Source organism: Cynocephalus volans, chromosome 9 (genome assembly GCF_027409185.1).
Source record: "Cynocephalus volans isolate mCynVol1 chromosome 9, mCynVol1.pri, whole genome shotgun sequence".
Classification (NCBI taxonomy): Eukaryota; Metazoa; Chordata; class Mammalia; order Dermoptera; family Cynocephalidae; genus Cynocephalus; species Cynocephalus volans.
The window spans coordinates 7,680,431-7,700,511 of NC_084468.1; the positions used below are offsets into that span (position 1 = coordinate 7,680,431).

The window sequence follows — 20,081 nt, forward strand, 5'->3', positions numbered from 1 at the left end:
AAGGCCCTGTCCTTTTGCCTTCCCTCCTTTATGTCCCATTAAAGTGCAGCCAGTAGGGAGGGATTAGAGTGAACATGGTATTCCCACCCAACATTGAAATCATCAGTGAAGACATTAACTCAAAATGAACCGCAGCCTGTGATGTCAGCAGGGGACTGTTAGACTGCTGATGCTCCCAAGAAACCTCCTCTGGGGACTCCGGAGTCACAGGGTCATTTGTCCACTCAGTAGCCATTTACCCAGCACTCAGTGCCCCTCTCTACAGTGCTAGGAGCTTTGGTGGAATGATAATGGTAACCTTTTCCCTGGTTAGGATTTTCAATATCAACTCTATTGATGTATAGTTTTTGTTCAATGAAAGGTACCAATTTTAATTGTACCATTTCATATGTGTTGAAAAATGTCTATACCCTAAAACCACCCCAACAATTAAGATACAGAACATTTCATCCCTCAAAAAATTCCCTTGCATCCCTTCCCCCAGCCCCAGGCAGCCACTGATCTGCTTTCTGGTGCTATGAACAGATTTGTCATTTCTAGAGTTTTGTATTGCTCATCATAATGTTTTTGAGATTCATCCATATTATTGTAACAATCAATAGCCCTTTTTACTGCTGAGCAGTATTCCACTGCATAGATTTACCACCATTTGTTTCTCCACTCATCTGTTGATGGACATTGGGCTGTTTCCAGTTTTGGGCTCTGATAAATAAAGCTGTTATGAACATCAGTATGTGAGTCTCTGTGTAGACATGTGCTTGATTTCTCTTGGGTAAATACTTATGAGTAGAATGGCTGAGATGTATGGGTAAAAACTTTATAAGAAACTGCCAAAATGTTCTCTAGAGGGGTTGTACCATTTTAAATTCCCACCAGCTGTGTTTGAGAGTCCCAGTTGCCCTACTTCCTTAGCAACACTTGGTATTATCAGCCATTTAAATTTTGGTCATCCTTATGGTGAATAATGGTATCTCAATGCAGGTTTTAGTTTTAATTTCCTTGATGAGTAATGGTGCAGAACATCTTTTCATGTCTTTTAAAAAGTCTTTTGGATATCTTCTTTGGTAAGGCATCTGTTCAGATATTTTGCTCATTTTTAAGTAAGTAACTGGTTTTCTTATTGTTTAGTTCTAAGAGTTCTTTATGTATTATGAATTCAAGTTCCCTGTCACATGTGTGTTTTATAAGTATGCACTCCTGGTCTGTGACTTGCCTTTTTATTTTGTTAACAATGTCTTTTAAATAGTCACAATTTTTAATTGTGATGAAATCCAATTTATCAATTTTTAATAATGATTTATAATTTTGCATCTCATCTAAGAAACCTTTGCCTATCTAAATGTTGCAAAACCTTCTCCTGTGTTTCCTTCCAGAAGCCTGATAGTTTTAGCTCTTTATATTTAGACACATGATCCATTTTGAGTTAATTTTTGTGTATGGCATAAGGGTTGCCATTCATTTTTTCCATATGAACATTTAGTTTCTATGGCACCATTTGTTGCAAACACTATACTTTCTCCACTGAACTACTTTGGCAACTTTTGTTTTCTGGACTCTGTTATGTTCCATTAATCTGTATGGCTATCCTTATGCCAACACCAGGATGTCTTGATTACTGGGTAGTGAATCTTATTATAGCACTTATTATGTACCAGGTATGGCTCCAAATGCTTTACATATATTAATAATTTAAGTCTTCTCAATAATTTAATCCTTATAACATGTCCATGGTGTTATCATCTGCTGGTTATAACATCTCAGTGGGCTTATAAAGCTGCTATTATCGTCCCCTGTTATATCCAGAACTTTAGTTTCACAGAGGCTTAGCAACCTGTGAGGTCACACAGTGGCAGAGCCAGGATTCAGGCCAGGTAGTCTAGCTCCAAAGTCTTGTTCTTAACCTCTGTGCTCTATTGTCTCTCTTCAGTGTCACTGAGACAAACTCATATGGACATTTATCAAAAGAATATGCACATGCTCCCAAAGTTTTCCTCTCCTCATTTGTGTGAACTTCCTGTGGTCACTGGAAGCCTCCGATAGGACTGGCCCTGGCATCAGGGCATGGAGAAGACAGATACAGGAGTCCCTGTCCTTGGGGAGTTTTATGGGTTGAATTGCATCTTCCCCAAAAAGGAAACATTGAAACCCCAATACCCAGTACCTAAGAATGTGACCTTAATTGGAAATAGGGTCTTTATAGAGGTAATAAAATTAGGACAGTCCCTAATCTACAATGACAGGTGTACTTATAAAAACAAAAAATTTGGACACAGAGACAGACCTGCATGCAGACAGAATGCCATGGAAAGATAAAGGCAGAGACTTGGAGACAGTTCTACAAGCCAAGGAACACCAAAGATTGCAAGCAAACTCCCAGAAGCTAGGAGACAGGCCTGGAGCTGACTCTCCCTCATAGTCCTTACAAGGAATAGCCCTGCCAACACCATGAACTTGGACTTCTGGCCTTCAGAATTGTGAAGCAACAAATGCCTATTATTTAAGCCACTCAGCTCATGGTGCTTTATGGCAGCCCTAGCAAACCAATACAATGAGGGAATATCTGATAGAGTGCAAGGCTTGGTATGCTGCTTGCTAGATAACTGAATGCATGAAGAAAGAAGGAAGGGACAGAGAGAAGAAAATATAGCCTAAAATTTCATTTATTTCAAATTTGGCTCAATCAAAGCTTCCAAATCTGACTCAATGTGCCTTTATATTATTGTACATACATTTTATATTCCTTTATATACATTTCATATATCCTTCTTTGTCCACATTGTGTTCTGTATCTATCCCTCTATATAAACTACATGCAGTACTCAGGGCTTGGCAGAAGTTCCTGACTTTCCCAGGGACTGAAGGGCCCTGTAAGGGTTCATTCCTATACGATGGTGAGCCTTTTTTTTTTTTTTTTTTTTGAAAGACGACCGGTAAGGGGATCTCAACCCTTGGCTTGGTGTTGTCAGCACCACGCTCAGCCAGTGAGCAAACCGGCCATCCCTATATAGGATCCGAACCCATGGCCTTGGTGTTATCAGCACCGCACTCTCCCGAGTGAGCCACGGGCCAGCCCCGATGGTGAGCCTTTTGATCACAGAAGTGACTTAATTCTCTGTCCAACTCCTTGCAGGGTCTTTACTGATTCTGCTGATTCCTGTGAACCCAGTCCTTGCCTGGTTGCCCTGATGCTGTGAGCATGTGGCCATGTGCACTGACTATGTGTGTGCAGGGCCCAAAAAGAAACCACTCCAGGGACGAAGCACTGTAGAAGGGGTCTGCCTCCTTCAGAATTCCTATCCACTACTCCCAGGCATGGATCGCAGCCAAAGGCAAAGAGCTCTGTCTTGAGCTAGCCAGTGTCATTTCCCGGAATGGCTTAATTAAGCCTTACTCCGTTAAGCAACTATGCATGAATGCTCATTATGGGCCCGTGCCTAGGCTGGTGGAACACAGGGAGACCAAGGACTGCAGAGACACAATATGACAACTACTGCTGCCATTTCTTTAAACCTGTTGTCCCACACATACACCCCTCCCCCCACACACTTTTTAATTTACATTTTAAAACAACTCTATGAGGCTTTTCTCAATAGCACTGGCCAAAGTAGTCATAACAACTGGGAATTTGCAGGAGAAATTTGAATACTGGGGCAAGATGTGGCCCAGATTAGGGCCAGCACCCAGGTATCCCAAATTGCTGCCCCTCAATCCTGACATCTCAGGGATGAAGAAGTCCCCAAGGAGCCCTCATCACATCAGCAACTGGTGACTCTGTAGCAGAGAATCCTGAGCAATACCAACGCCATCTAGGGTAGGAGCTCCATTCTCATTGTCAGACTACCCCTCTCTGCGAGAAATGGTTGATCTTCTCATAGGAACAAAGACTGTTGCATAGAAACAGGAACCATACACAGTGAACCATTACATAGGAACAGAACCATACACAATGAAGATTTTTATGCTTGCTTGCTTTAACTGCTCACTTTTGGCTTCTGTAACCTAGCTACCTAGCTTGCTTTGTGCACCTGGACAAACCCATGTGCCAACGGGATGTGGTTTTTGCCTTTATAAACTCCACCAGACCAAAGCTGGTTGCTGCTCTCCCAAAATACCTAGGGGAGGCAGCCGCCGGCCAGCTAATAAAGACTCCGTTAAAATTCTTAATTAAGTGTTTGGTTCCTTTCCTGGGTGACAACCTCACAACAACTCTCCAGACAGAAATTGGATTATTGCCAAAGTTTTATTGATAGAAGGATGCGAGACAGGAATGGGGAATGGCGTGATTATCACTGACTCAGATCTCTTGGCAGAGAAAAGGAGGCCGAGGCAGAAAGCAAGAAGGAAATGTCAAGTTCAGTATTAGTTCTGACTGCTGGTGATTCTGCTTTAAGCATGCAAATGTCAATCTTTGCTTTCAAATCTCTCTCTGAAAAGAAGGTGAGACTTTGGGAAGCTGTGGTTATCTTCAAGTTAATGAAGTTGTAAAATCCATGCTCAAAGGACAGGCTGTCAAAAATAATTTTCCACTTGGGGCAAGCTCTCTTTAAATTGAAAATTAAGAATAATTCATTAAAACATAATTCTTGTTTGGAAATTTCTGCTTAAAAATGAATGTGTGTAAGACAGACCTGTACATATCTGCTTGGGCCAAAGGTGTGAGAAATGGAAAATAGTTACCTTTTAAATGACTATCATCCCAAAGTGGCCTGTTATACCTAAGTATAACAAATTAAAGAGGTTTTGAGATATTTCAACCAAAGTGCAAAATCAGACACAGATCAGGGCCAGCTGGAACAGAAGGAAAGGCTGGCACCAAGACCAGGCTTTCCCGAGCTCTCAAGTCTTGGGGACATTTGTTTCTCCTGGGTCACTTTAGAATCTTGGCTGGAGGCCATAGCTTCTGCAGCTTCTGAGTGGAGTATAATTCCCACCCTCTTGTCCTTTTCAATAGGCAGTTCTTAAGAGGTTTATGAGCATAAATTTAAAATGTTCTCAAAGCTGGGCAACAGAAAAAACAATTAGCTCTTAAAAGAAAGGAGCAGAGAGGGAGACTGGATGTCCAGCTGACTTGGGAACCAATGCTCCCAAACCAGGAAGCACAGTGCAGCGGGAGCGTGGGCGGCCGAGGGGCTGGTGGTGGAAACAGCAGCACGTGCAGCTGGTGCAAAGCCACATGGTCCCCCAAGAGCCACAGCCTCACTGCCCTTTCATGGGGAAGCTGATGGGGCCAGATCAGAAACGGGAGCCAAAGGGCACTGTCAGAGCAATGGAGAGGGAATCAGAAGAACTGTGGTGGGAAATGAATCAGGATTGCATTGTAGAAGTCAGAGGGTGGGCTGCAGGGAAGGACTCGTGCCCAGGTCTCTGGCCAAACTCAGAAATAGAACCTGCTTAGAAGGTATTATCTGAGTACACTGAGTTGAGGGTGGGTGGGAGTGGGGACTGCTGGGAAACGGCTCCCTCCCAACCCCTCCCTGTGAGGCAGAGCCCTCAGAACAAAATGAGGGGAGGCCCCAGGTCAACATGGTACTTCCTACTCAGGTGACAAGGTTACATCAGTGTTTCTTGAATGATGACGTAACCACCAAATAGGAAAAGTTTCTCAGCCGGAATTTTAATTTCTCAGATCTGATGGGTGCAGCTTAGAGGGAGCCCCTGGTAGTTGTTTCTGCCACGAGGGAGCGTGGGTTGGGGGCCCTGGGAGAAACCAGGATCTGCTTTTGCCTGATGTGGCCCCTCCCTTCTGCCAAGTTCCTGTAACCTTTGCTAAACAAACTTGGACTTAATCTAATGTTTTAGTAGATGTGTGTGTGTGGCGGGGGAGGAGGCGGAGGGGGTAGTCTCTTCCTGCTAGTATGGGCCCATAGAAATGCTACAGAATCATTATTTATCGATGAAAAGAGGATGTCCAGCAAGGAGAAGTAGCTGAACTTAGTCCTTTGAGGTCAGTTCGAGAGCACATTGCAGTCTGATGATTCATGGTGAAAATCAGCCTCTCTCCAAGCCTCCCGACAGCTCTCTCTGCTTCCACCCTTGACACCCCGCTGCCTACATCTATTTTCTTTACAGCAGCCCAGAGGGATCCTTTTAAAACATGCCCTGGCCCTCCGCCTTCAACACCCTGGCTGCTCCCCTCTGCCCTGCAGGCCCTCCGGGGTCCCTCAAGCAGGCAGACGTGCTCCTGCTCCTGTTCCTGCTCCTGCTCCGCACATCCCCTTTTCACCCCTCCAGATACACTCTGTGTCCTGCTCCATGTCCTGCAGTGGGACCTGTAGGGCTGAATCACCAGGCTTCTTGCCCTCTGAGTTCCAGGTGGTTTCAGCAGAAATCAGAAATCAGAAGGTGGGAAGGAAGAGAATGAGGCTGCCTTTCTACAGGGACATTCTGGCTGGCTCTGTCCCTCTACCAAAGGCCATAGTTCTTGATGGGTGGCTTATCCACCCTATGTACCCTCCCCATGCCTGAATCAATCTGCTGGCAGACCACCCCCTGCGCCTCTTCCCTGATGTCCTTTCCCCTCCTGCTCCTCTGCCTGGCATGCTCTTCTGCAGATATCTGGGCAGACAACTCCCTCACCTGCCTTGAGCCTGATCACAATGTTTAATACAGCAACCTGCCTCCACCTCTCAATCCCCCTTCTCTGCTCTACTGTTTTCTCATAGCATCCTCCACCTTATTTATTCGCTGTGTTTATTGTTCTCTGTATGTCCCCCTCCCTGACAACGAGGACCACCCCTTCTCCATGCAGGGAACTTTGTGTGGTCCGCTGATGTATCTCACACACCTGGACCCATGCCTGGCATAGAGCAGGGGCCCAACGAACACTTGATTTTTTTTTTTTTAACTTTCGTTCCTAATAATTACAAAAACTTCCTGCAATGAATAAGAATGACTTCATGTGATTTCCCTCCCCAGATTTGAAAAAGCACAAAGTCTGTTTCTCAACAGAATGAACCCCATGTTCCACAAAGTTCCCACCCCATGTGGCAGCAGATACTCAGCCTTGTGGGGCCTGAATGACACTCATTGGAAGTTCACTCATCAGAAAGTTAATGCTGCACCAAGAAAACCAATTTTGAAAACCAGCTGTTCCTCCAGGATGGCAATTATTTACAACTGCCCACACTGATGAGTGATGCCCTGAGCCAAATTAATTGCAGATCAAATGAGCAAAAATGTCTTTTCCTTCTCAATTGTATTAGGCTCCAGAGCCATTTTAATAGACTGTCAAAATCTCAGTAAAAATAATGAAAAAAAAATTGGAAAATTCTTTTTGTTAGGCAATTATCTCAAAGGGTTAGGTGAAATAGTACACATATTTGGAAACAAAGCAATAAAAACTTTGGGAGGTGCAAGAGATTTACTGAATATTGACTCTGTTAGCAACAGGAGAGTGGCTTTCACATGCTTTGAATTTTGTTTCCATGACAATTCTGTAAGGCGCTGTATGTTTCCTATTGCCGCTGTAACAAATTACCACAAACTTAGTGGTTTAAAACCACACAAATGTACTGTCTTATAGTTTTGGAAGTCAGAAATCTGACAAGAATCAGTGTTAGCAGGGTTGTGTTCCTTCTGGAGATTCTAGGGGAGAATTCATTTCCTTGGCTTTTCCAGCGTCTGGAGGCCACCCGTGTTCCTTGGCTCCAGTGGCCCCTTCCTCCGTCTTCAAAGCCAGCAATGACGTCACTTCTGCCTCTGCTTCCGTTGCCACGTTTCCTTCTCTGACGCTGACCCTCTTGCCTCCATCTTTCACTTATAAGGACCTTGTGGTTAAAGCGGCTCCCACCCTGCTCATCCAAGAAATCTCCGCATCTCAGGATCTTTAATTCAAGCACACCCACAAAGTCCCGTCTGCCACGTAAGACAACATAGTCACAGCTTCTGAGAAACAGGAGTGTTTCGCCTAACACAGGTGGGCCTAGTTATGTCCATTTTCAGATGAGCAAATAAATTCAGAGATGTTGGGTAATTTTCCCAAGACCACTCATCTGTTGATGATCAGAATTTGAATTCAGAGTCGCCCAGTCCTAAAGCCAAAACTCTTTCTCCCCAGAACGACTTTCTATCCCAGACTCCCAGCCTCATGCTGAATTTAATCTCCTGGTTTTCCAGGGACTAGGGTAAATGCTCCCATTTTAAGCACTGTTTCCAATGGACTATTCTTGCCTCTCCAGCTCTTTTCGAAGATAAAAGGGAAACAGGCTGCCAGGGTCCTTATCTTCCCTGTCCCTAACTACTGCTGGTTTTTCAGCTCTTGGCTTCCTTGTCCTGCAGGAAGCCCTCCTGGAACTTATCTCAGTGTTGCACATGGTAATTGTTTGCGGATCTTTCTCTCTGGATCACGACAACTTCACTGGTGACCTCTAGTACTGTGTAGGTGCCCCTGAGGTGTGTGTGGAAAGGATGAATGCGTGAATGAATGAATCCACCACCAGAGCTATGGAGCTATCACTCCCTGCACCTCTAGCATAGTGCGACATCATTCCACCTTGGGTCATAGCCTCCCCCACTGGACTGTGAGCTCCTGTAGGCAGGCACCATGGTGATGGCCAGCACAGGGTCAACAGCCTGGCCACAGGAGGTGCTGACAAGAACGTGCTGAAGGGCACCATAGGAACTGACCATGGTCCAAGTGGCTGAGATCCAACACGGCCTACACATGAAGGCAGTGGTAGGGACACCCCCCAGAGGCTGCAACTCTAGAGTCCTGATTTTAGAAAGGTCTTCTCCTCTCCCGGGAGAGTGAAGTCATTTGCCCTCCTTTCTGGGATTAGCACCTCCAAGGAATACTTTTCCAAATATTGTCAGCTTTTAATGAAGGTGATCTGCCAGTCAGAGAGAGGGGACCAGAAGGAGTCAGAGAGACCAAGGCTGGAAGCATCACCACTCCCTGAGTCTGCTCCTCTTTCAAACAAGGGTGAAAACTGGACTTTCAGGAGTGATGTGAGCATCCATGAAATCCCACATAAAGCACTGCAGGGTCCTGGGGGGCGGTCAAGGCCTCATGATATCATTTCTCTTCACTCCCCCAGGTTCTGACCCAACTAACTCTGTGACCCTGTGTAAGTCCCTTCTTTGGTTCTTGGTTTTCTCAACTATCAAAAGATTGCAAGAGTCCCTATAAAACCTGCCCTATCGTAGGATGTTCATGACAGCCTTACTTAAAATGACAAATTATGGGAACCTGCCTAAATAGGACAGGAACAGTTAACACCTACTGGGTGCACATCATTTGCCAGGCAGTACTTGAATCATTCAATGCACGTGCACGTGTTTTACCCTCAGCCTGTCCCGAAACGGGGAAACTGAATCACACAGATGTTGAATAACTTATCTGGGGTCACGTAGCTCAAAAGGAACAGAGCCAGGGTTGGACCCCAGGCTGTGTGGCTCTGCTACCCAGGTTCTCAGCAGGGATGCTCAACCATCCTACCCCACAGACGATCATTAGAAAAATTACCATAGAGCAAATTTTTGGAGAATGATACAGCTTTCAGCACAGGTATTAATTCAGAGGGATGTTGATATGCATAATTTTCTGTATATATGGTATATACTTCAATTAAAAAATACTCAAGCAATAAATAAAAAAGTGAAAAATCATTCCGACATAATATTACATGAACAAGACCAGGATTGAGGTTAGTATAAAGTACGGAATGACTACTGTGTAAGAGTAAAACATACGAAGACACTTCCAAGGTTTGTGAAAAAATAAAATTGAAAGATAACACAAATCTTTCCATAAACTTTTAGAAGTACCCTCATACATTTATGCATAGAATAAAGACAGGAAAAATTTGCCAAACTTCATGGGGTAGCACGTTATAGGTCATTTCTTCTCTGTTTCTTTTTTTCTGAATTTAACAAATTTGCACTAATAAGCTGGTATTGATGTCTTATAACAACAAAAAACCCTGTACTTTTCCAATTATTTTTATCCCAGACTGACTACATTCTTCTGCTGATCTAAGTAAAAATTAATAAAAGTTGGGTGCAGTCTGTAACTCAGACAGGAATTTTGGGAAACTCCCAGATAGTGAAACAATGAAATAGTCTCCCTGTAACCAAAAGACCGTGAAGTGGAGGCGAAAGAGACAAAACGTCACTCCTCTACATTTTTTACGATAGCCATTTTTTAAAAGCATCTTGTTAGAATGACCCATTAAGAGAAAGAAGCAAACCACAGTGTTCTGTGGAAAGCATGTCAGAAATACGGTCAGGATGCCTCTGTTTGTTTGCAGAGTCATCAGTCTTGTCGGTCCAAATCAGCTAGCAAGAGTGAAAATAAACGAGTTTCTCCATCAAGACAGAGAATGTTACTCTCTGATTTTAGCCTTCTCTCCTTTCATCTGGTAGAGAACCCCACTGTGTACCATGTGCCTGAAACGTGAAGCACAGACCGCACCCCTAGAAGGTTGGAGAGACACGAACAACTCCTAGAGGGAAACTGAAGGTCAGAGAGGTTGAGTGCATTGGACAACAACACTACATGGCCTAGAAGTTCGAGAGCCAGAATCCAAATCTAGTCTGGTCTGATTCCAAACCCTGGGAAGTTTCTGCTAGATTCTGAAGTTTCCCAACTTCCCCCTCCACCCCACCAAATGTTTATTTTGCATATTGGAGGTTGAGAAAGAGCGATGAGCTCTATGTCTCTCTTCTTTTGAACATTTTTGCTTATTAGTAAATCACCTTCTCTATGATATGCTTTCTTCTTTGCCTTGAAAACTCCTACAGGCTTAGGGTGATGAGATGACAGCTAGTGGTTCTGAAACATGTTAAAAGTCATATAACAAGAGAGTGGAGACTCACACAGACTCTCTGATCTGAACCTCCGGGGACGATGCTGTGCTCTTTCACCGGGTGTTCATATTGTATCATTTACAACTAGGAAAGAGTTCAAAGGAGGAACTTATTCATTAAAAGAAAGGGAATAGGAAGCAAAATACGGACAGGAATATTCTCTGGACGGGTAAAATGTCAGTGAAAAACTGCATGATGAACTCCTAAAAGCCAGACACCATCAAGTGTCAAAGTACATGCCCTGTAAAGGTATGCCCCTTTGTCACCCGGAGTCCCTGTCGTGCTGTCTACCCACCTGTAGTGTTCCATGGAGTGACACTCCACTGACTTACCGAGAAGGTGGCAGCCAAAATCTCAATGCCACCCGTGCTCAAGGTGATGTATGGGATCTTTTCTGGAGGGATCCCAGCTTTTCCAAAGATGCTATTGGTGTAGAACCAAATCTATAATGCAGGAAACAAAAAGAAAGGAGAAAGGTCAGTGGGAGGCCCTCGTCAATTTTCTAAATTAAATTCAGGTATAAGGTGGTCTCTGAGTTTCACTGTCTTAAATCCAGAGTCACAGGTGGAGCTGTGCGGTGTGGCTGCTCATTTTTTGTCCCCCTCCCACACTTTCCCTTTCTTCATTGCTAACAGGACTCCCTTGTTACCGGGAGTAGCACGTGCTCAGCTAAAAGACTGGACTTCCCAGTATCACTTGCAGCTAAGCGTGGCAATGAGATAGAAATAGAAATGTTGGTGGGGCTTTTAGGAAGCCTCTTTTTTTAAAAGAAACTTTTAATCAAGGAGGTATGCTCCCATCTTTTTTTTTTTTTTTTTTTTTTTTTTGCCCTTCCTCCTTTCTGTTGTCAGGATGGTGGATGTAATACTGGTAACCCATGGTAACTTTGTGAGAATCAGAAAAAGTCCCCACTCCACAAGACACTTTACTGTCGTTGACTGGAAAATTGCCATAATAAATGTACAATGGGTACATTGTGAATGATGCTCCCAAGAGGTGTGCAGTGCACAACCTACGTAACTATGCATGGAGACCCCTGCCTTGGGATGGAAGCCACCTGTTCAGATGCTAGAGCAGAAAGAGGAGTTAGCCTGTGTCCTCACCAACTAGAGTGGTTTTATAATTTATTACCCAATCTTGGGCACTTTTGAGAGTGTTAACAATTCTGCCAGTACAACAGGCATACTTTGAGGCTGTCGTGGCAAATCAGGACGTGTGGCCCTGGAGTTGCTGTACCAGCTCTCCAAACTGATTTCATGTGAGAGAGAAAACCATAGGTCACTGGAGTCTCTGCCACATGAGGCCAATCTAATCCTGTCTGACATAACCATCATCAGATGGTCACTAATTAGGAGATTAGAGACCTGACTCTGGCTTGAACTAGTTGTGTGACCTCAGGCAATTCATTCCCCCCCCCCATCAAAAGGACACAGCCATGCCTACCCTGTCTGTCCTCTGAGGTTCAGGAACTGGGTGAGAATTGTGACTACTTATTATTTACTTTGAAGCTTTCGATCAACACAAATAATTTCTGTGTTCTCCACGTGCCAGTCATTTCCTCAAAACTAAGTTTGCTAAATGATGGAAAACATGCTGTCCTAATATATGAATTCTGATAGGAAAACCTGCTGCCTAGAAGGACCTTAGGGACGTCTGTGAACAGTGGATCATTATTCATCAGAAATGTCAGAGCTCATTAGTGCACATTGCTCATAACCTGCCAGGCCCGACTTGGCCAGGCATTCTCTTACACTTGCCTTTTTGTTTCTGGATGAAGCTCTTATTTCTACAAATTTGTCCTGCTACCAGAATATGCAGTTGGGGAAGATTTAGGACCTACTTATATCTACATATGGTACTTTTTTTAGTGAAGGAAGTAATTCTTTACAATTACTATGCACGTCTAGAATCATCAGTGAAAACTACTGCACAAATTTCTTTGTACTTGTGGGCGTTGATGCATCTATTGGCAGAAATGGGTTATAATGTTTATGTAAAACAAAGACCCTCCTGTCCAGTGTCTGCCTCTCATTTGAGTGAGCTGGGGAATTAGAACCTTAGACTCATCTTCAGCTTGAAGTTTGCTGTCACAGCCAGTGTACAGAGGTTGCTCCCGATAAATTCATTAATTCCTATCGCTCTTAGGGCTGCCCAAACCCACAGTTTCCACTAGATTTGTTTATATAATCTATTCTCTTTTCGAAGATAACTGTGATCCCCAGCACACCTTCAGGGCTGGATTCTAGAAGGTTAAGAGCCTTTCTTAATCTTCACCCAAATTCACTGGTTTTCAATGGCCAAGACTCTCTATGCTTCCATCTCCCCAGGCTGCCCTGTGGCCACCTCTGACATTTGTATTATTCACATCCTTGGTTCTGAACCCCACCCCTGACCCACTTGTGTTCCTGAGGCTTCCAGCCTCGGATCCCACTCCTCATGTGTCCTCCTGTGGAAGCCACACACTGGACCCCCTCGTCCTGCTCAGCACCTCTTTCCTGCCTCCTCTCGCTCCCCACGACCCCTTTCTTCCCTGGTTCCAGTTCTTCCTGTAGTGACACTGCCATGGACATCTCTTGGCAGGTTTAAATGTTAGTGGAGAGAGTCATCATGCACAAAATTCTATGCTCATCGAGAAACAGTTATAAAAATGCACTAAGAGCCAACCAGTTCTTAAATTTCATTTATGCTTCGAAGGCAGAAGTTGGCCCACAGACCCTCTCCTCCAGTCCAGGGCCTGCAGGGGAGGTCCTGCTGGGCTGGCCGTGTCCCCAGGAAGAAAGCCCGGACATCACACAAACTTCTGGTCTTCTTGATATTCTGCTTGCTCCAGGAACCCACTTTCCTCTCCCTCCAACATTTTATAGAGTAGGAAGGTGGCTTTATCTCTGCTCACTCTGAGGTTTATTTGATTGGACAGTTTGAAGTCCTTGAATCACAAGGAAGCACCCAGGAAATTTGGAGCATGTCCTGCTGTGAACCAGGGTCCCAACCCCACTGCTGTCTCTTAGGACCAAGTGATTTCACATCTCTGAATCTCCATTCTCCAAAGGAAGGTAATAATACTCTTTCAAAGTTCTTGTAAAAATTTTTAAAATGACGATGTAAAGCGTCCAGGATAGTGCCTTTTATATAATCAATATATAATTTGCTATAGCAAATGGTAGGCATTATTCTAGAAGGTTCTATCTCTCTATTGAGACACAATTGCTCCATGGTTAGGAAGAGCAGCCGGCAGTTGTAAATGTGCCGTGGGGAGGATCATACCTGTGTCTTCTTCTCAGACTGCTCTTTCTTAGGAGGTAAATCTTTGAGGAACCTTGCAGGTGGTGGGGTTTGGGGTGAGGATTTGGGTCTTTTTAAGTCCCTACCTCCAATGTCCTAATGCTCTCATTCTTAACTCATAACGTAGTGTTTCAGAGACGAGATATAACGTGCATAATCATTTTAGCCCCCTCACAGCTTGTGAATGTGACAATGCTAAGCATCAGATGAGGCTCCATAGGAGAAAACTTTGCTTAGAACAAAGTGATGCTGACATAGAGTATGGGTCTAATATTTGCTTGTAGGATGTGGTGGGTAGGACAATGGTCCACCCCGAAATGTCCACATTCTATCTAGGGAACCTGTGAACATTTTACTCTACATGGCAGAAAAGACTTTGCAGATGTGGTTAAGTTAAAGATCTTGAAGTGAGAAATTATCTTGGGTTAGCTGGGTGAGCTGTAAATGTAATCACAAGGGTCCTTATAAGAGGTAGGTAGGAGGACCAGAGTCAGAGAGAGGAGATGTAAGGATGGACACAGATGTCAGAGATACAGAAACAGAGAGAGATAGAGATAGAGAGAGGTCTGAAGATGCCACACTGCTGACTTTGAAGATGGAGGAAGGGGCCACAAGCCAAGGAATGCAGACAGCCTCTAGAAGCTGGAACGTCAAGGGAATGGATTATTCTCCTGGAGTCTCCAGAAGAATATGTCCCTGCTGACACCTGGATTTTAGGACTTCTGACTTCCAGAACTGTAATATAACAAATTGGTGTTGTTTTAAGCTAGTAAGTCTTTGTAGTAATTTCTTAAAGCAGCGATATGAAATGATACACTGGATAAAGACATAATTCATATGTATTATGTATTTCCTGAGTGTGTGTGAGAGAGAGAAGGAGAGAGAGACAGAGAGAGAGAGGGAGAGAGCGCACCATGGAGAGAGAGACAGAGAGAGATGTAAACACAGAGGTGGTCTCCACAAACACATAGTGACGTACAGGATCTATTTTGAGGCACAGAAGACAAAGAAGACCTTGCTCGTTTATTAAATACTATGTTGCTGATGCTTCACCTACTGTTGGGCAGGAACCTCCTTTCCCTTCGTTTGCTGTTCCCATTTGGGGAGCATCCATCAGAGAACAGGCCTCCTCTCAGCCCAAGGGACATGGAGTGGCTGGGCCGGTGGGTGCTGACTTGCGCCCCCTCTGGGCTCTTTCTGTACCTGCCTCCTGCGGGAAGCTTGTGACCTGTCTGCTTCTTTATGCAGGGAGGGGCCTGGAGTTGCTTCCTTCTGCCTGTGACTGGGTCAGCGCCTTAAATCTGGAGGTGCAGAATCAACTGCAGCTTCTGAAGTCACACCCTCTAACCCAGCTCCGTTTGGAGTAGAGCCGCCATTCTGATCACCGTCTAGCTCATTCCTGTACCTCTCTCTGACTTGTTCTGAATTTCAGACAGGAAGAAAGGGGGCTTATATACTGCATGCCCCCAAACCTATCACCTACGTGATCTAACTGCATCCTCACCACAACCCATTGCCTCCATTTAAGAGATGAGGAAAGTGAGGCTCAGCCAGGTGAAAGCCACGCAGCTATGAGTAGCAGAGCTGGGACTTGAGCCCAGGTCATTCCAAATCTTTCTGCCTGTGGGTGAGAAGGCATCTGATTTCCCTCTGAGCTGGTACAAGGGGGTGCTAGTCCTGTGGAGCAGAGCAGGTGCATGCAGTCCATGGGAGAGGTGAGAGAGGACAGAGTGCGTCCACAGAAAGTGTAAGAAAGGGCCGCTGAGGAGTGGAGCAAGACCTTCTCCAGGGTGGGATTGGGGAAGGGGGGGGAGGGGTTGTGCTGCCTGACAAGGCCTGAAGGTCCAGGCTCTATTCCTCTGCAGAGCTGCTTCATCCAAAGCCCCAAGCAAATGCCACCCCTCATTCTCATCAGACCTTGCTCCAGGCTGACGGTGGAGGTGGAGGAATGAGTTGACTCTCCAGCCTCTCTTGGTGGGACTAGCTGTGGCCCTGACCACAGCTGTGTGCCTCACATTTCACAAAACAGGACCCACAGACACTCACTGGCCTCCAGGGCTAGCCGGGCTTGTAGCTCAGCTCCTAGTGTGGCCAAATTCCCAGGCTGGGGCAACCGAACATCTGAAGTCCTCTCTTGGCAGACTGCTATCATTTGACAGGTGGGAGGCTGGGAGCTGGACGGAATGGGTGTGACTCCCAGCCAGTGCCATGGTGGTGAGAGCTTGGACGTGGGTCTCAACCTCCCCCAGCCTGGCTTCATCTCCTTCAAGCGCATGTGAGAATTCAACTGGATGACGTGTCGAGACACCTAACACGCGGTCAGTGCCCAGTAAGGGTGGCTCCCTTCTCTGCTCCTCACACTTTTTCATCATGAAAATGCAGAAAGATACAAAGTAAAGACTCAAATTTCAAGAGTAGCCACAGAATACTAGCTTTTAAAGACTTTTTAAAAAGTATTGGGTCACCTAGTTTTCCTCCTCATTTTACAGATAAAAATAAAACTTCACAGTGACCCTTAACTAACAGATAGCACCTTTCTGGTCTCCTTTGGACTCTGACATCTGAGTGATTAAGGCTCAGAGGGGTTAAGTGTCTCACCCAGGGTTATGCAGCTGGCAAGCTGGAGGAAGCAAGTCACTCTGGTGGCAGAGCTCTTTCAACAAGATAATAGCTAAGATGTTGGAGTACCACTTATGCGGCTGACCTTCTGCTGAGCTGTAAATGTGTCCTTTTATCTGTCTTCACAACCACATTACACCTGGGGAAACTGAGGCACAGAGCCATTATGGCAACTTGTCTGAGGTTCCATAACTCGAAAGTTCAAGGCCATGAGTGGCACACAGGCAGTTGACCCCAGCCCTTGCACTTTTGACCACAACGTCAGGGCAGTCACACGGAGGGCCTCTGTTTAGTTTTCTCCCCATCCACTGGGACATAGCAAATTGTTTCAGTGACATGGTCTCAGCTATTAGTGTAGAAGAACATTTTAAATTTTTCCAATTTGAGTTAGGAAGGGATTTCAGAAGAATCTTTTCAAAATAAAAGCTATTGATAAATGCTTCTGAGATTATAATTAGAGGTTGTGTGCTAAACATGATTTGGGCCCCACACAAGTCAGAGAAACCTTCATGTGGTCACAGGCCAGAAAAGGGGAAGGTGTCATGCTTTGCTATAACCACATAGCAGGGTTCTTGTCTCCGTGCCTCCCTCCCTCTCTCTGTCCCTCTCTCCTGGCCTCTCGTCTCTCTCCCTTCCACTCAGTTGATTTTTCCTGAGGGCATGGGACGTCTGGCACTCTGTGAGGCACTGGGGTTACAACAGGAACAGCACAGTTTCTTTTCTGCTCCGGAACACCTTCTAGTCCAGCAGGGAAGGGAGGGGCTACACAACAATTGTCAACTCAGGGATTGGAGGAACACACCAGGAACTCTGTAATACTTGGGCATCCCACCAAGTGGACAAACCCGGTGGCAGAAAGATGCCTCTGAACCCCTGGCACGGATGTCACCAGGCCCATATGGCTGATGCATGGCTGCACCCTGAGCCACTCTGCTCTTGTTTTATACAGATTTCTAACAAGCTTGGGTGTCTTGTTTCCTAACCAAGATGGTATATCAGAAGAAGCAAATCTTGAAAATGTGTGGCATTGAGAGAGAAGACAACAATCCTAGAAACAGTCGCACTGTTAACAGCGAAATTGGTGGGAGATTGATGTAAGCTGAGCAGTTGCCAATTATGAGACATTCTTCATACATAATTTTGTATAATCCTCACAGCAATTGTGCAAACTGACTATTATCATCCCTATTTTTCATAATGGAAACTGAGGCCCAGGGAAGTTAGTAGGATGGGGTTCTTGCGTTCAAGAAGAAAGAAATCCAGAAGAAGGAAGGGCAAGATAAGAGTCCCATTATAATCCTCGGCATTCCAGAAGATTCAGGAAGGTTCAAGAAAGCTAAGGTGTCCCTGAACTGGGTTTGACAATTGGTTTTGAACCAATTTTCAGCCAAGGACTTGGTAGAAACAGAGCTTTCCCTGTCCCCTGTCCTCCTCCTACTCTACTCTTCCCCAAACATTCCAGTGCCTACCATGCGTCACTGCCTGCTCGGGATGCTGAAGACTCAGGGATGTCACTAACGCTAGTCAGGGCGAGGGAAGGGGCAGTGGAGGTGTATCAGCCACAGTGGCCGCCCCAGAGGAAGGGCTGGGCTTTGCCTCAGGGAGGCTCCTTCGTGCTGGAGAGAGATTGACACTCACACAAAGTCTGGTTTTCATGCAAAGGACAAACTGCTCAGGAGAAAGGCAGCTGCCTAAAATAAGTAATTTAAACTGACAGGTCTAATTTTAGGGAAGGGAATTTGAAAGCTACTGTGAGAGGCATGCGGGAGGTGGGGAGTGGGGGGAACCAATCCAACACGAAAAAGGAATTTAGAAATAACTAAATGTTGTTGAATCTGACTTTTGCTTGTTTTCTAAAGTATGACAAAACCATTCCTTCACTCATTAGCATAAATATACTGAGCAATAGGTAATGTTTGCTTAATGGAGGGGTTCTCTACGGGGGGCCAATTTTGCCCCCAGGGGATGTTTGGCAGCATCTGGAGACATTTTTGGTGATCACAGCTGGTGGGGCAGGCTAGTGGCATCTAGTGGGTGGAGACCAGGGACGTTGCTGAAGACCCCGCAGGGCACAGAATAGCTCCCCTCCCCAACAACAAGGAATTGTCCAGCTCAGAATGTGAAGAGCCTTGAGGCTGAGAAACCCTGGTTTGTTACAAGGTGTCTGGGCCACCCACGACAGCGCACCTGGCAGCAGGTGTGAGTTTGGCAGTGCAGGTGCCACCTCCTGGGAACTTGGGCAGGTCCTTGACTCTCTGTAAGCTGTGGTTTCCTCATCTAGGAAATGGGGATGGTACTGCCCACCCTGCAGAACTGTTTGAGTCTGGAATAAGGTGATGAACAATGAGGCATCTGGCAGTATTTACAAATGTCTCAAACAACAAACCATGTCCCCCCAAGTAATTTCTGGTGAAACTAGGGGGGCAAAGAAAGATTTAAAGGGCATTTAAAGTTTTTGATCCATGTTGGCTTTCTTCCTCGGTCTCATGAATTTGGATTAATACCACATGTTCTCACTCATATGTGGAAGCTAAAAGAGTTGATCTCATGGAATTAGGGAGTAGAGTAGTGGTTGCTGGAGTCTGGGGAGGTTGCGGGGGAGGAAGGGTAGGGAGTGGTTGGTTAAGGGATACGAAATTACAGCTAGACAGGAGGGATAAGTGCTAGTGTTCCATAGCACGGTAGGGTGACTGTAGCCAATAATTCACTGTATTTTTGCAAATAGCTAGAAGAGAGGATTTTGAATGTTACCAACATGAAAAAATGGTAAAGACTGGATGTGACGAATATGCTAACTACCATGATTTGATCATTACACGTTGTATGCAGGTATCAACATATCACATTGTACCCTATAAGTATGTATCATTATTAAGTGTCAACTTAAAAAAATAATTTCTTTAAAAGGCAGCAGGTGTAGTGGGAGAGCCTGGACAGTCGGGCTGTGATACTGGCGTTTGCCACTAACCAGTGTGTGCATATTCCTTTGTACATAAAATGGAAGAAGTAAGAATTGTCCCAGTGGCTGCTTGGGAATGGTCTGGGGATATAGCCTTAGTGACATACCTGGGGATGCTCTGAGGGGACCTTGGGACCCTCTCTGCTCAGGGCTCCAGCACCCAAACCTTGGGTCCAGGCAGCTGGCAGCTCAAATCCCCTTTCTACTATTTCACTTTATGACCTTGGAAAAGTGTCTCAACATCTCTGTGCCTAATGGTGGGGCCTAACTCACAGGGCTGCCATGGGGACGACTCCTGGTCCACGCCAACTGCTGAACACGTGCAGTTTCTCACTGCAGGTTCCCAGTCATGCCGAGACAGGAAGCCAGGCCTCTGACTCTGGGTCCAGAGCTCTTTGTTCTGTGTCAAGCAAAG

The 20,081-nt window shown here is 45.3% G+C and overlaps 1 protein-coding gene across 1 annotated transcript in view; it reads right to left on the bottom strand.

The window, feature by feature from the left end:
- The window catches only part of SLC2A9 (solute carrier family 2 member 9), a 207,109-nt gene that overhangs the window by 72,777 nt on the left and 114,251 nt on the right, over positions 1-20,081 (bottom strand). The window contains exon 8 of the mRNA XM_063108514.1: positions 11,139-11,249. Within this exon, the coding sequence (XP_062964584.1) occupies positions 11,139-11,249 (111 nt within the window). The remainder of the gene's footprint in view (positions 1-11,138; positions 11,250-20,081) is intronic.